The sequence below is a fragment of the Pyxicephalus adspersus genome, chromosome 2, assembly GCF_032062135.1.
Source record: "Pyxicephalus adspersus chromosome 2, UCB_Pads_2.0, whole genome shotgun sequence".
Classification (NCBI taxonomy): domain Eukaryota; kingdom Metazoa; phylum Chordata; class Amphibia; order Anura; family Pyxicephalidae; genus Pyxicephalus; species Pyxicephalus adspersus.
Genome location: NC_092859.1, coordinates 24,505,150 through 24,518,648, shown reverse-complemented (window position 1 = coordinate 24,518,648; position 13,499 = coordinate 24,505,150). Strand labels below are relative to the sequence as shown.

Sequence of the window (13,499 nt, the reverse complement as noted above, 5' to 3'; positions counted from 1 at the left end):
TGGCCAAAACCAGTTATGTTTTCATTGCTTTCAATTCCACTGTATAGGAGATTCATCACCCGCTTTTTGTCTTTGTGACAAGTCCAAAACCGGAATAGGGTGGTTAAGTAGGGGACTAATTTCTATTTTGGAGATATTACTTCTTTCTTCTTTTGTGTCTCCAGGACCGAACATGACAATAGGTGATTTTTTTTTAAGAAAACACAGATTGGAGGGGGGGAGATAGGGACAGGGCTGACTGTTTCACCCAGCTCACTTCCTGTCCTCTGATTCAAGACAACGCTATCCTCTTCATGTTCCGTCTCCTATATCCTAAAATAACATAGTTCAGCAGACTGCACAGTTCTGTGACTGTTGAATATCTCCCTTTGTATTGCTTACTACACAAGCATTTACCTTCATTATTTACTTAGACAAACAAGTAGACAAAAAGAAACAATTTATTATTTAGTTGGAAGTCTTGCAGATTATAGAAATATAGAAATGAAACAATCTCATGAAGAAGACTGAGCATCGAGATAATTGGGTTACTGGTCTGTGAAATGTCATTCTGAAGATCTGAAGGTCGGTCAGTTATTTGGGTAATTTTACTGCATCCACTGGGCTCTAAGAAAGTCTGAAGCTATTTTGGAACGAGTGCGGGCTGACTCCGAGCCATCTAGATGTTATGAAGTCACATGCCAGATTGATTCTTTTCTTCTAGTTGCCTTCCAGTGTGTTTTAAACAATTGGTGAAATGCCAGTGGGCTCTGCTCAGTAGCAGGAAAATGTTGCTGGTGGGTAAATCTTCCCCTAACGTATTGATTTGCTGAAAAACTGAAATAAAAGCATAAATGTTTCAACTCCATAAGTCACCATTGGCTCCAATTTTTTAGCTGGTAGGTTGCAGGTTGGTGCAGATCCTCTGACCCCTCTATTCATCCCCAGGACATCGCTTATGTTGCATAGATAATTGTCCTCTGCTTTGCAGTTACAGATGCGACGTAAAGTGTGGGATACATTATAGAGCAAACAATTAGATTGTCCAGGATCTTCTGATGTGGTGTCATCGGGTCACCGCAGCGCGATGGCAAGAGATGTGAGGAGCAGAAAAACTGAAGACGTCAGGGTGGAACCTTTGCCACAGTCCTGTGCGTTTTCCTGCAATACAGAAAAAGCAATCTGACACATAGTGGCATATTTATAAAGCAGTGAATAGGACCATCACATATTACATAATAGATACTGGTATAGGCCATGTAATGGTAAAATGATTCAGATGAAGGGTTGGAGACTTAAATGTGGTTAGGGAATCTCCTATCCTGCTCATGAATGACTGGACACGCTGCCTAGCTGGCTCCATCTTTCACTACAATACTATTTCATCCTAAATATTTCCCTAACCACCTTGAAGTCTCCTTGGGTTGAATCATCTCACCAATCTATCATCCAGTAGTGGGACATTATCTTGTCTTATCCCACAAATGCTATAACTCTCCTGAGGAAGCCTATATTGGGCGAAACACGTTGGGTAATCCTACCAATTGTCTGGATTCACATACTATGGAGAGATATTTCATATGGACTCTAAGATCAAATAAGGCTCCAAACAAATATCCACTGGTTAGACTGTTAAGCTGTCTAGTGACATTACATGGCCTATACCAGTATCTATTATGTGATTGTTTGTTATTAACTAATTAAATTTAGGGTTACCTTTAAAAATATATTTTTTTTTTAAATACAAAATAGGTTTGAATAAGTGAAACGAGCCTCATAAAAGCCCATTGCACCTTTAATCCTCACTTTCTTTGCCGTCCAATCAATGGAGAAGTTTAGCAGAAAAGTTTACTCCATGTAATCCCCATGTACGTGAACCTTCTGTGAGTCCTGACCTCAACCCTACTGATGAACACCTTTGAGATGTTTTGGAACACCTTTGATTGTGTTTTCTCACTGAACTACAATACCCAGCTAGAAAATGGTGACAAGTATCCACAGACACTCCCAGATGTTGTGATCATGAGTTTAGGATGGGATGTCTAATAAATCTGTGAAGGTCTGATAGCTAGGTGTCTGCAAACTGTTGGCCATATAATGTATTTGTGCGATAGTTGAATAGAAAGGACCCAAATCTTGTCCTCACACAAGGGCCCCACTGGTGATTGCCACTGAAATTTACCTCTGGGTGGAAGGCGTGACAGGAGTGCGGTCGCCGTCTCAGTTTCTGGGATCTCATTCGCTCACACTTCACAGAAGCGTTATGTGCGGCATAGTTAAGGAGACAAACACTGGTCTATGTATCAGAGTCCCTGATCTGAAACCAATAGAGGATCAAAAATTTTGGCTTCACTTGATACATGCTTTCATGCACCAAAGATATAATAATACCTTAGCCAGGTATGTGGCATTTTCAGGTCAGCATTTGTAACCTACATATTCATCTCATTGTTCTTTTTTTATGATACTACACTATGGATGCATCAAGAAAATACAAATTGATGTATGTCGGATTTTAGTACAATTGCTTTTTTTGCAATCAGCATCAGTAGATTTGGATTATTAGAGACAAATACAGAATCCATTATGTGGATCAGGTGTTCGATGAACATTTATGTTTCTCCCTGTAGAGAAAATACACCCCTTTTCTTTATCCCCCTTCCCCTTACTATTATCCTTTCCCTTCTTTTCTTGCTCTTCACTCCCCTGTTTTCACACCCAAATCCTAAACTTGATTCATTTAGCCTGTGTCTAAAGTCTCCATTTCTTAACCGAAACTTAGAATTTTTCTTTTATGTAATAAATAATTCTGTATTAAATTTGTGACATGACTATGAACTTTGTACAGCGCTGTGTAATATGTCAGCGCTATATAAATACTGTATAATAATAATAATATTAATTTGTGCTGGTTGTAAAATTCCCCTCCACTCTAATACTGTCCCCTGCAGTACTTCTTTTCTAACACAAGATGTCCTCAGTATTCTGTGTTGAGTTTGGCCCACCAAATCTAGAAAAGAGAAGTAGAGATATTAAGAAATGCAACTCCAGGATGGGAATTAAGGAATTATTAGGAATTAATATTTTACTACTGTGAGGGATACAATGTGTTAAACTCCTGATTTGCAGGTTTTATGAATATAGCAGAGTATACAGTTTTCCCAGGCTGGAGCATTTGTGCACATAAGAGCAGTTTAGATGATAACCAATCAGGAACTATTGTCACGGGCCGTGTGAAAAAGGATATATTTAACTTCTTTGGCTTGTAATGAGACTTGCGGGAAAATGCTGCAGTCGCAGACTGAGTCGCTGACAAGAAGGAGAAGATTACTGTTCACAACCTGCTGCATGACGAACATCCTGTGCAGAAAAAGCAGAGAGGACGGGTATATTACTGTGCATAATATTATGGATTACTGGGGATACAGTACTCTGGCTGATATACATTTAAAACTAAACTAAACCTAAAAAATTGGCTGGCTTCATCTTCTTTTCAATAACACAAACTTTCCTGCCTGTTATTATTGTGTATGATGTACAGTGAGCTGCACATGATCCCAGCATATCTGGCTCCAGGGAATGATAAACTCCCATGTGCATGTGTTTGTGTTACACCATGTATAGCAAATCAAGGATCATGAAGATCCAAAACATGGAAGGGGACCTGGGTGAAGATGCAGGAGCCATGGAGCCAGGAGAGGAGAGTTTAGTTAAAAATTGTGAACAGGCAGGCAAATTGTTGTTATTGCAGAAAATACATAATCCTGTCCCTTCTGCAACAAAGAGTCTGCCTGCTCATTGCTTTATTTCATTTTTAACTTTAGTTCTGCTATAAAGTAAATGCAGATTGCTCTTGTGCGTATATATATAAATATATATATATATATATATATATTCCAATTTATTATTCTCAGGACTAAAATATCACATTTTAGGAAAATCTTAGATAGAAACAATGTAGCTAATAAAAAGTGCTGAGGGCTCAGAAAGTGATCAGTTCACAAAGATATCTGGCAGATCAACAGGTAATTATTGCCCTTATTGAACGGATGTATCAAAGTGTGAGCAAATATGTGAATTCACCCCTTTTACCCATACCTACACTCCCCCTATATTTTTACCTGCCACAAACTTTCTTGCCTGCTCTTGCAATATTAAGCCTTTTAGATTTTCTAAGGCTGTGTCCATGGAAGTCTATGGGTCTGCAATGCACTTGAGTGGGCAAGCATGCAGCTATCAAAGAGATAAAAACAAACCGCATAAATATGACCCTTCTATTTTTAGAAATATGAATCTGTGAGGTTTAGTTAGGGATAGGGGCACATAATTGCACTTTTTATTAACATGAAGTTACCTTTTAAGGTTTACATACAATGTATCCTCCTACAATGTAACTTGCAGCTCCTTCCCTGAAGCCTGCAATGCAGCCAGCAGCCACAAGATGGCAGCGAGAGCACAGAGCAGCTATGATTGTGGCCCATACAGAGCATTATGTAATATGTGATCTATAGATTATTTGGTGATATTAATGTCATGCAAACACTCTGATATGCTCTCTCTGTTATTTTTTATCAATATTACTATTCATTTAAACATTCCTTTGGATTGACTGGATGATTTTAATGTGCAAGCCACTTGTTTAAGAACTGATGTGAATTATGATCGATTTTACTATTATAACAAATTAAAATAATAATAACACATACTGTGATATTGGATTTTATTAGATGCATTATCCCCAAATATAGATAAAAGAAATAATAAAAAAAATTTATAGAATATTTTAGTCTAATCAAAAATATTGCAGAGTGTATGGTTTACTTAAAGGGGAACTCCAAGGAATGAACTTTGCCAGGACTGTTGAAGGTTGGTGTAATATGTTGTTTAAAAATATTATGTGCTGTCCTTTATCAGATACAACACTCCAAAAACTCTAATGGGCACAGCTGTACCGCTGGCTCGGTGCTTCCAGTCTCTGCACATTGAGCCTGATTTATTAAAATTCTCCAAGGCGGAAGAGGATACACTGGAATGGATTTCTTCAAAGTCATTTGCTATGTTTTAAATTTTGCATTAGATCTATATCAGGTTTGCTGGATCACCCAGCTTTACTGAATAAAGTGTATCCTCTCCAGCCTTTTTTAAATCAGGCCTATTATTTGCATGGAATTAATGGCCACAAAAGAGGACTTATTGGATTTTATTATAGGGACTGGAACTTGAAAGCATCATTACTGTGGTGCTCCTATCATGATCATAACTTCCTATGAAGAAAGACGCCTCTCTAATAGGGAATAGAGATTCTGTCTATCCAGGAGTGTAATTTATACATCACTGCTTAAATATACAGGAGCAGGAAAAATGGAATATAAAGGGCCTCTATGCTGTAATGTGAATTTTTGTAGTAGGTAGACAAGACTCACTTTTGGCAGTGCCCGCACTCGATGAGCCCATTGGCCTCCTGAATTGAAGTTTCATGTATGAAGGCCGGGTATTCGGTGTCACAGGGCTGTAGCATGTCATGCTTCTTGTGCTTGTGAGCTGATGATAGAATAATGAATTGGTTATACATTACATGAAGCTCTGCATAAAGATGGGTCATGTCACAAAAACCGTGTCTGGGGGTAAGTGCACAGATACATACTGACATTGCCCAGACTACATTTACATACCAATATGGCTACAACTAGGCACAGACAACCCTATTACCCTTTGGAAAAATCTGTGGTGCAGCATATGTATCTCATGTAACAAATGTTCTCTCACAAGCCAACATATGAATCGTCTTTGTTTCGTCCATCTGAATATTACAGACCAGACAAAGCTGTCAGCATCTTCCCACCAGAACAAATGATGAGAAAATAATAATTAAAGTGGACCTGTAATCAGATATATTGGTTATATTTTTCAATGCAGCATTGGGCATGATTTATTAAAGCCATCCAAGACTGGAGAAGATCATCATGAGGGAACCTGGGTGATCAAACACACCTGGAATGAATTTTTTAAAAAGCATTTGCTATTAGTTGGCAAATGTTTTCATACTTACAGTGATGAAAAAAGGATTTTGCTGGAGGTCACATGGCGGGTCACATGATGGATAAGGCATCGATGAGTTCACATGGAAGGAGGGTTGATGAAAGAGATGAGGAGAGATGATGGGATATCATGAATCACATGTGACAAAGTGACATCTACACATCACAGGAACGCCAAAGGCATTTAAAGAGAAAAACTTGACAATAGGAAACAGTATCCCCAATATGACCCCCTCCAAATACACAGCCTCTACCAATTTCTATGCAAATACTTCTGCAGCAGGTCTTTTCTGGTGTCTTTTATAAATGAAGGGATAATATGTATTTGTAAAGCCCAGCTCTATTACGGGCCACCTATTTGCACTTATACACGATCATTGACCCAGTCCTCCTGCAAGGAGCGGATTGGCATGCAGGGCTCTACCTTCTGCAGTGTTCTCCGATGACCAGAAGGGGCACAGGCTGAATTCCAGGACAAACCTGCAAGATACAAGGTGTGTGTGAAAGTGGAGACTTTATAAAACTTTTGGCATGTCCAAAATATACTCACAATGTGCTCTGGTACCCAGAGGTCATAGATGTCTGAATACCCCAGCCAAATGTAACAGCATCATTATGCACTGATGTACTAAATAAGAATAGGACTGATTTACATACATTAATACAAAATTCTAAAAATGAGGATTCATTTTGTACACCAATTTAACAAAAACATTGCTAAAATTATTATAAAGTGAGCAGGCTTTATTTAAAAAAACAAAATTATGCTAGAATTGTATCAGACAATTACAGTATCAAACAGAGGAAACTGCCATCTACAGGCTTTATTGCCCTCTGCACGATGAAGCCATTTTTTTCCTTAATTAAGCCCCTAGTTTGCAAGATGGAAAGGAGCCAAATAACGGCAATGAGGATAATACTAAGACTCGTGAACCAATTCCCAGGAGCTTCATCCACATATGCTGCCTGACTTAGTCACACACCTTCAGGGTATGAGTGTTTATGGAGAATTTCTCATTATGATATGACCAGGAGAGACGTAGCTGCATAATATGTTGTTTTGACAGTTGAACAGTGAGATTTGTAGCTGCGGCTCGAATGAATGTGACGTTTGTTAGCACAATAGGGATATAAACAATTATAGGTAAATGACTTTGAACGAGTGGCTGCTATAAATACTTCTGCCACGTTAAGTGCAAGGCAATAGGTGGTTATAGAAACAATTCTCTATCAAACTAGTTACAAATAAAGAACTATAAAGAATTTTCCCTTTCCTCGTGTGCAGACAATTGCCCGGCTGGGAATACTGTCCCTGTGAAAAGTCTATCAATGGTTCTGTACGAATTATTTTTAGATTGAATGAAGTCCATTGATTTGTAAACCTGCACATGAGGAAGGTAAAGACCCCCTATAAGGATGAAGCATTGGTCCAATTTATCCTAATGGGGAAACAAACTCTTCCTGATCCTCAAAGGTAATAATTAGATTTTTATAGATCAATCCTCCACAGCATTATAGTTTGATCATTTGCTTTGTGACACATTATTACAATTTTCATTGTTTTTAGAGTTGTTGACAAGCTGAATAGAATATTTTATGTATTTCCCCACCAGAGTTCACAGTTATGTCCAACTGCCAGAGATTAATGAGAAAGCAATACGTTCATAACAGCTTTGTGGGAGGGGCAGATACATTACTGCAAGAAAATCTTACCATTGTGGGAGGGGCAATGACACTATTGGTAAAATCTTACCATTGTGGGAGGGTCAATGACACTATTGTAAAATCTTACCATTGTGGGAGGGTCAATGACACTATTGTAAAATCTTACCATTGTGGGAGGAGCATTGACACTATTGTAAAATCTTACCATTGTGGGTGGGGCGATGACACTATTGGTAGGGTCAATGACACTACATACTGCAAGGAAATCAGAGTCACAAACAGGCAGGGTCACAAAGTACAGTGCGTAAATCTTTCCATCATGAGAGGAGCTCTGGCACAAACAACAAAATGTTAATTTTGATATACATGTCAGACACTTACAAGACCAGGTTGCTGAGAAGCCACTGGGCAGCTGATATCACTGCAAAGAGAGGCTGTAAAAGGCAAGGAAATTAAGGAAATTAGTGACAAGGAGCCCCAATAATTTTGTCAATAGTAAGACTTATTAATTTCCAGAGAACAAATGCATCCAGCACTGAATTCAGAGTTTAAACACATTGTAGTGCCAGTTTGTGAAAATAAATATCTTATTGCCACATCCCCCTAGTGGTTGGGGAACTACAAGTCCAGCTTGCAAGGTAAACTGGGGCTTTCAGTTCCTCACCAACTGATGTTGGCTCTACATTCGTAGTGCTTTTTTGTTTGCCATACAAGCAGCCATCCTATTCCATATATCAGCGCAGAGACAACTTACATTAAGCAGTGTGCGCCCTCCACTATGATGAAGATAGGGGTGTTTACACATCGCCTGGTAGTCATACAGCGTCACCCTGTAAGAGAAGAAACAAAGATGGGATGAGACCTCTTATCAGGACAATCAAAGTATAAAGTTTATTCCTTTGTTCACAGACATTACTAAAAATATTTATTGACACATCACCCTAACAATAATACTACACTACTCATGGTTATAAAATGTTATACAATAAAGTGGACCGGTCATCTGATTTATGTACAAGATGTAATCACTTTTTATTAACATGCAGAAAGCTATACATGTTCATAATAATTCTAATAGATAAATGAGATATTTTTATCTGTGCCCCTTATGACCTTTTTCACAAACACACAATTCAGCATTAATTCAGCATTAAAACTTTGTATTTCTCAGAATCTTTATTGAATTTTTCCCTGATTTCCTCAATACAAACCTTCAATACTCATTATTAAAACATTGCAATATTTTTCCATGCAAAATACTGCAAAGATTGATCACATAGTAACACAAAGTCAATGTGATAGATTCTTTTATTTAAAAAAAATAAATTAGTGTATAACAGGAATGAAATAACTACTTATTAGTCTTTTGTTTGTTAATTCTGTTATGCAAAACTCACTGTCTGAAGACCCCCATATTGAGGAGCTGCGTCATCAGAGAGCCGTCCACTTCACCCAGGAAAACTCCAGTCTGTGGAAGAGAAGAAGGAAGAGAGTGAGAGAAATAGGGAATAAAGAAGAGAAGATGGGAAGGAAAAGAGGAGAAATGGTGTACGGAGGGAGCTAGATGGGGAAGAAAGGAAGGGCGAGGGGGGCTGATAGAAGGGTAAGAGTGGAATAAAAAGATAAAGTGACTGAGAAGAAGTGAAGAAAGTAGGGAGAGAAGAAGAAAGTTGGAAAGAGAGGAAGAAGGAGAGGAAGACTTGAAAGGAAGGGGGAAAGTGAGAGGTAAAAAAGAGGGAATAGGGGAGAGCAAAAAGGGCAGGTGGGATGAAAAAGAAAGAGGGATTGAGAAAAAGGAAGCAAGGAGACAAGAGGAAAAGAGCGAGATAGAAGGTGAAGGAGGACGGAGGTGGGGGATAGGAAAAAAGTAAGTAGTAATGTTGGGTAAAAAAAGGAAGTGGTACCAAGAAAGGAAAAAAGATGAAAGAAAGAGGTAGAGAAGATAGAAAAGGAAAGGGTGGAGTGAAAAATGGAAAGAAATGAAAGAAAGGAAGAGGGAGGAAAAATTGGAATAATGGAGAAGAAAAGAGAAAGGGAAAAAAGAAGTAAAATGCGAGAAGGAGATGAAGGTGAGAAAGGAGGGGGATGAGTGATGGTGGCGGGCAGGGTTGGAGAATGTTATGTGCGGTGCTTTCACCTCTCTCCAGGCATTCATACAGTTGTACATGTTGGCAGTTAATGGGTTTTTAATGGTGAACAGGCTGGGATGCAGATGGAGCATCAGCAGCTCATTATATCAAAGTCCTTGAAATCCGTCTAAGCTGCCCACTGACAGAGGCCGCAGAAGAAAATATTGAGCCTATTGTCTTTACCATATCCCCCTCACCACGCTAAACTCACACACCTCTATTCTAAATATATAAAAGATATTAGGGTCTTGAATTAATATTATTTCTAGTGTCCACCCACAGCAACCAATTAAAAACCATCCAATTACTGATCTGATTAAAGTAAATTGTAAGGTCATTGAGGGTTTATTATTTTTTGTGAACCATCAGACATATTTATCTTTTATTGCCCTCTATACTAAACTCACCCTCACTCACCTGTTCGGGCTCTTTTGCCACCACGATGAAGCCATTGTTGTCTATGAGAAAGCATTTCAGGGCCTGCAATAGACAGAATGTCTGAATGTCACTTTGAATGGATCACCAAAACACATCAATAATTCCTCCCTACAACAGCAGACTGCGACACATTGCAAGAAGGTGACACCGCGGCACAAAGTTCTGAAGAAGCTGAAACAGGACAACTTATAGTGAATAGAGAAAATCGATTAAATAAAATTAATCTTTACCAAAAGTCCCCCAATACACTCCTGAAATTGACTTCTGCTTTTATTGTTACTTTAGCATTTATAGTTCTCCAACCACAAGAATCTGTGAAGGAGATGCAGGTTTATTTCCTTTAAAATGTCTAAAACTAAAACTTTTTTTTTAAAGTTTGTTAAAAAAGGGAAGGACCCATTAAGGTTTTTATTGTCATCATGGGAGACACACAATTTGCTGACTTGCTCTCCAGCAAAAAGATTCAGTTTAAATAAAGTAGAGCAAGATTTCATTGCTATGTGCGTCCCTACTGGAGTAATTTTTCCTGAGTTCCTGTGAAGGAGGAAGTCAATGGAAATCTATTAGTTATTAGTAACACAAGCAAACATATATTTTGTACAATGGAGCAGGCCTGTTACTTCCGGCAAGTTTTTGTTGCTGTATAAAATACAGCAACCTCTATTTCCTTTGGTGTTACAAAGACACAAATAAGAAAAAGTGAGGTCACAGTAAAGAATAGAAACCTTTCCAGGATTGTAATTCTTTCCTGCTCTACTAAAATATAAAAAAAAATTATAAATAAATGACGGCTCTATTTGGGCTTTAAAAAATGGCCATTCAGCAGCAGATTGGAAAACAACTTTTCCGTATTGATTATCTTTATTTCTGACAGTTTGAAAAAACAAAGACTTTATTCATAGCTTCTGCTCTCACACCATGGCAATTGTCATGATGCCAACAGAGCCTACAGGGTAATCAGGCTGACAAGTGATTGCCCCCCCATCGCTGGCAGCCCAGACCTCCAAATTGCTGCTTGTCTAAAATCAATAGTGACACATTTATCTACAATGTTACCATATCCTATCGATTACTATGACATATACAAATGACTCTGAATCTGATAACATAATTTGAAAACTAATTATACAATCTTGGTACAATCTCCCTTAAATGTAATAAAACTTATGTACTGAGGGTGTACCTCCACAATCCGTTTAATCGATATCCAGACTGGCCAGTCTTTGTTCTACATAGCTGATGGTAAATTTAAAGAGATTATATAGCTGGTGTGTAATATATATTGCCAGCTTTCAGCCATTTCAAAACATGGAACTGGTATGATCCTATGCAATGGAAAAACTGTACAAGTTTACCGGATCTGCTCCATTTTTTCCCCTTTCTTTATTATAAACCCTGATGAAGGGGAATCAGTGAAATCCATGCAATTTATAGAATATTTAATACCATTATTGTAATTAATTAAATGAAATGGATGTTTATCACATTTGTGTCACTCTCCCCTCTATACTGTATATGTTGCTAACTAACAATTTCTAGGATGTATTCTAATGATCAAATGTTGACGCTGCATTTTAAGAACCGTTCCAAATAATTTATGGATTCTTGATGATTGTAATAATAATATGATCCTTGTAACATACATGTTTAATGGGTTGTGACTGTATAATGTCACCTAATAAATTACCTCGTCCTCACAGTTCATTGGACACATTCCATCCACGTCGCTACACTGCAGAGGAAAAGATTGAAAACTTGGTCAAGTATTTTATACATACAAAATATATTAATATTGCAATTACCGGTCATGTATTATAACATTCAATGCTGGTTTTACGGAGCTGTTTGTAATAAACACAAATCATCCGATTTAAATTTATTAACTTTTTTGAATCCAAAATAAATTAAGATCACTGGATTATCGATCGACAAGTGGATGAATTCACCATGCTTGGTTTTGTGGCAAAACTAACAATTTAGAATTTCATAATTGATAAATTCTATTCTAGCAATGTAGTGAAAATGCATGTTTACTTATAAATGAAGGAGCTCTGCCCACTATTAGCTTGGCTGATGTAGGCTTCTTTTTTAGTTACAAAGAAACGCCATGAGAGTGATTACATGTAGAAGGAATTGGTGGTAGCACTTTCTGGTGCTACCGCCTAAGAGGTAATCTTTTTAGTAAGTTAATACAAAAACATGGAATACTGAATACACGTAGTGTGGATGTACGAGGGGGTGCTGGGAAGTTCCTGGCTTTGCCCCCTTCCAGATGAAATAGATATATAAGTGTGGGGGCATATGACAGCCTGATATCTTTGTATGTAACTGTGCAAATATCAGAAATATTTTCTTTTAGTGAGAAGCTGTGATGGCAGAGGCACAAGCAAGTTTCACGTCGTTGGAGTTACAGGCCATCATGAAGTTTTTGTTTCTCCAGGGAAAGTCAGCAAAGGACATTCACACTGGGATGTCACAAACACTGGGGAGAAGTGTCCTTCCTACAGCACTGTCAAACCCTGGATATCTTGTTTCAAGACTGGGCATTTCACCGTTGAAGATGAGCCCCGCAGTGGGCGCCCCCCAACCTCAACTGACCTGGCAACCTGCGATGCTGTCCATGAGCTGAATATTGGGGACCGGTGAATATCCGCAATAAAGATAGCCCAGATACTTGACTCACAGGAGAGTGTTGGGTTTGTTATCACCACTATCCTAGACATGCTCAAGCTTTCAGCGAAGTGGGTGCCGAAATGTTTGAACAGTGATCAGAAGAATGAACAAGTTGAAGCATCCAAAGCCGTTTTGGCCCATTTTGAAGCTGCACAGGACTTTTTGGCTAGGTTAGTGACTGAGGATTAAACCTGGCTCCACATCTATGATTCTGAAACCAAGGAACAGTCAAAGGAATGGCCCCACAGCGGGTCCCCTTGACCGAAGAAGTTCCGAACCCAGAAATCAGCCAAAAAAGTCATGGCGTCCGTTTTCTGGGACAAAAACTGTATTCTGTTGGTGGACTACCTACCTCAGGGCTCTAGTATCACCGGACAGTATGATACTAACCTCCTGGACCAGCTAAGGGAGGCAATTAAGATAAAAGGCCATGGAAAGTTGACCAAAGGCATACTTTTTTTGCAGGACAATGCACCTGCGCACATGTCCAACGTTGTGGCTGCCAAATCGAACACCTCTGGATCCATTTCTGACGTCAAAGATGCTGCTGAGAGCTGGTTTGTGGCCCATCCAAAGG

The 13,499-nt window shown here is 38.6% G+C and overlaps 1 protein-coding gene across 5 annotated transcripts in view; it reads right to left on the bottom strand.

Annotated features, from left to right (window-relative positions):
* Nucleotides 1–422: 422 nt before the first annotated feature.
* Nucleotides 423–13,499, bottom strand: part of CACNA2D4 (calcium voltage-gated channel auxiliary subunit alpha2delta 4) — a 114,530-nt gene continuing 101,453 nt past the window's right edge. For 4 of the 5 annotated variants that reach the window (XM_072400038.1, XM_072400041.1, XM_072400039.1 and 1 more), the window contains 11 exons: nt 11,937–11,981; nt 10,229–10,291; nt 9,080–9,150; nt 8,437–8,512; nt 8,064–8,116; nt 6,442–6,497; nt 6,029–6,049; nt 5,403–5,520; nt 3,222–3,339; nt 2,162–2,239; nt 423–1,140 (listed from right to left, as the gene is read on the bottom strand). In XM_072400038.1, the coding sequence (XP_072256139.1) occupies nt 1,054–1,140; nt 2,162–2,239; nt 3,222–3,339; nt 5,403–5,520; nt 6,029–6,049; nt 6,442–6,497; nt 8,064–8,116; nt 8,437–8,512; nt 9,080–9,150; nt 10,229–10,291; nt 11,937–11,981 (786 nt within the window). In that variant the 3' untranslated portion in view covers nt 423–1,053. The remainder of the gene's footprint in view (nt 1,141–2,161; nt 2,240–3,221; nt 3,340–5,402; nt 5,521–6,028; nt 6,050–6,441; nt 6,498–8,063; nt 8,117–8,436; nt 8,513–9,079; nt 9,151–10,228; nt 10,292–11,936; nt 11,982–13,499) is intronic. The other variant, XM_072400040.1, reaches the window with a different exon arrangement.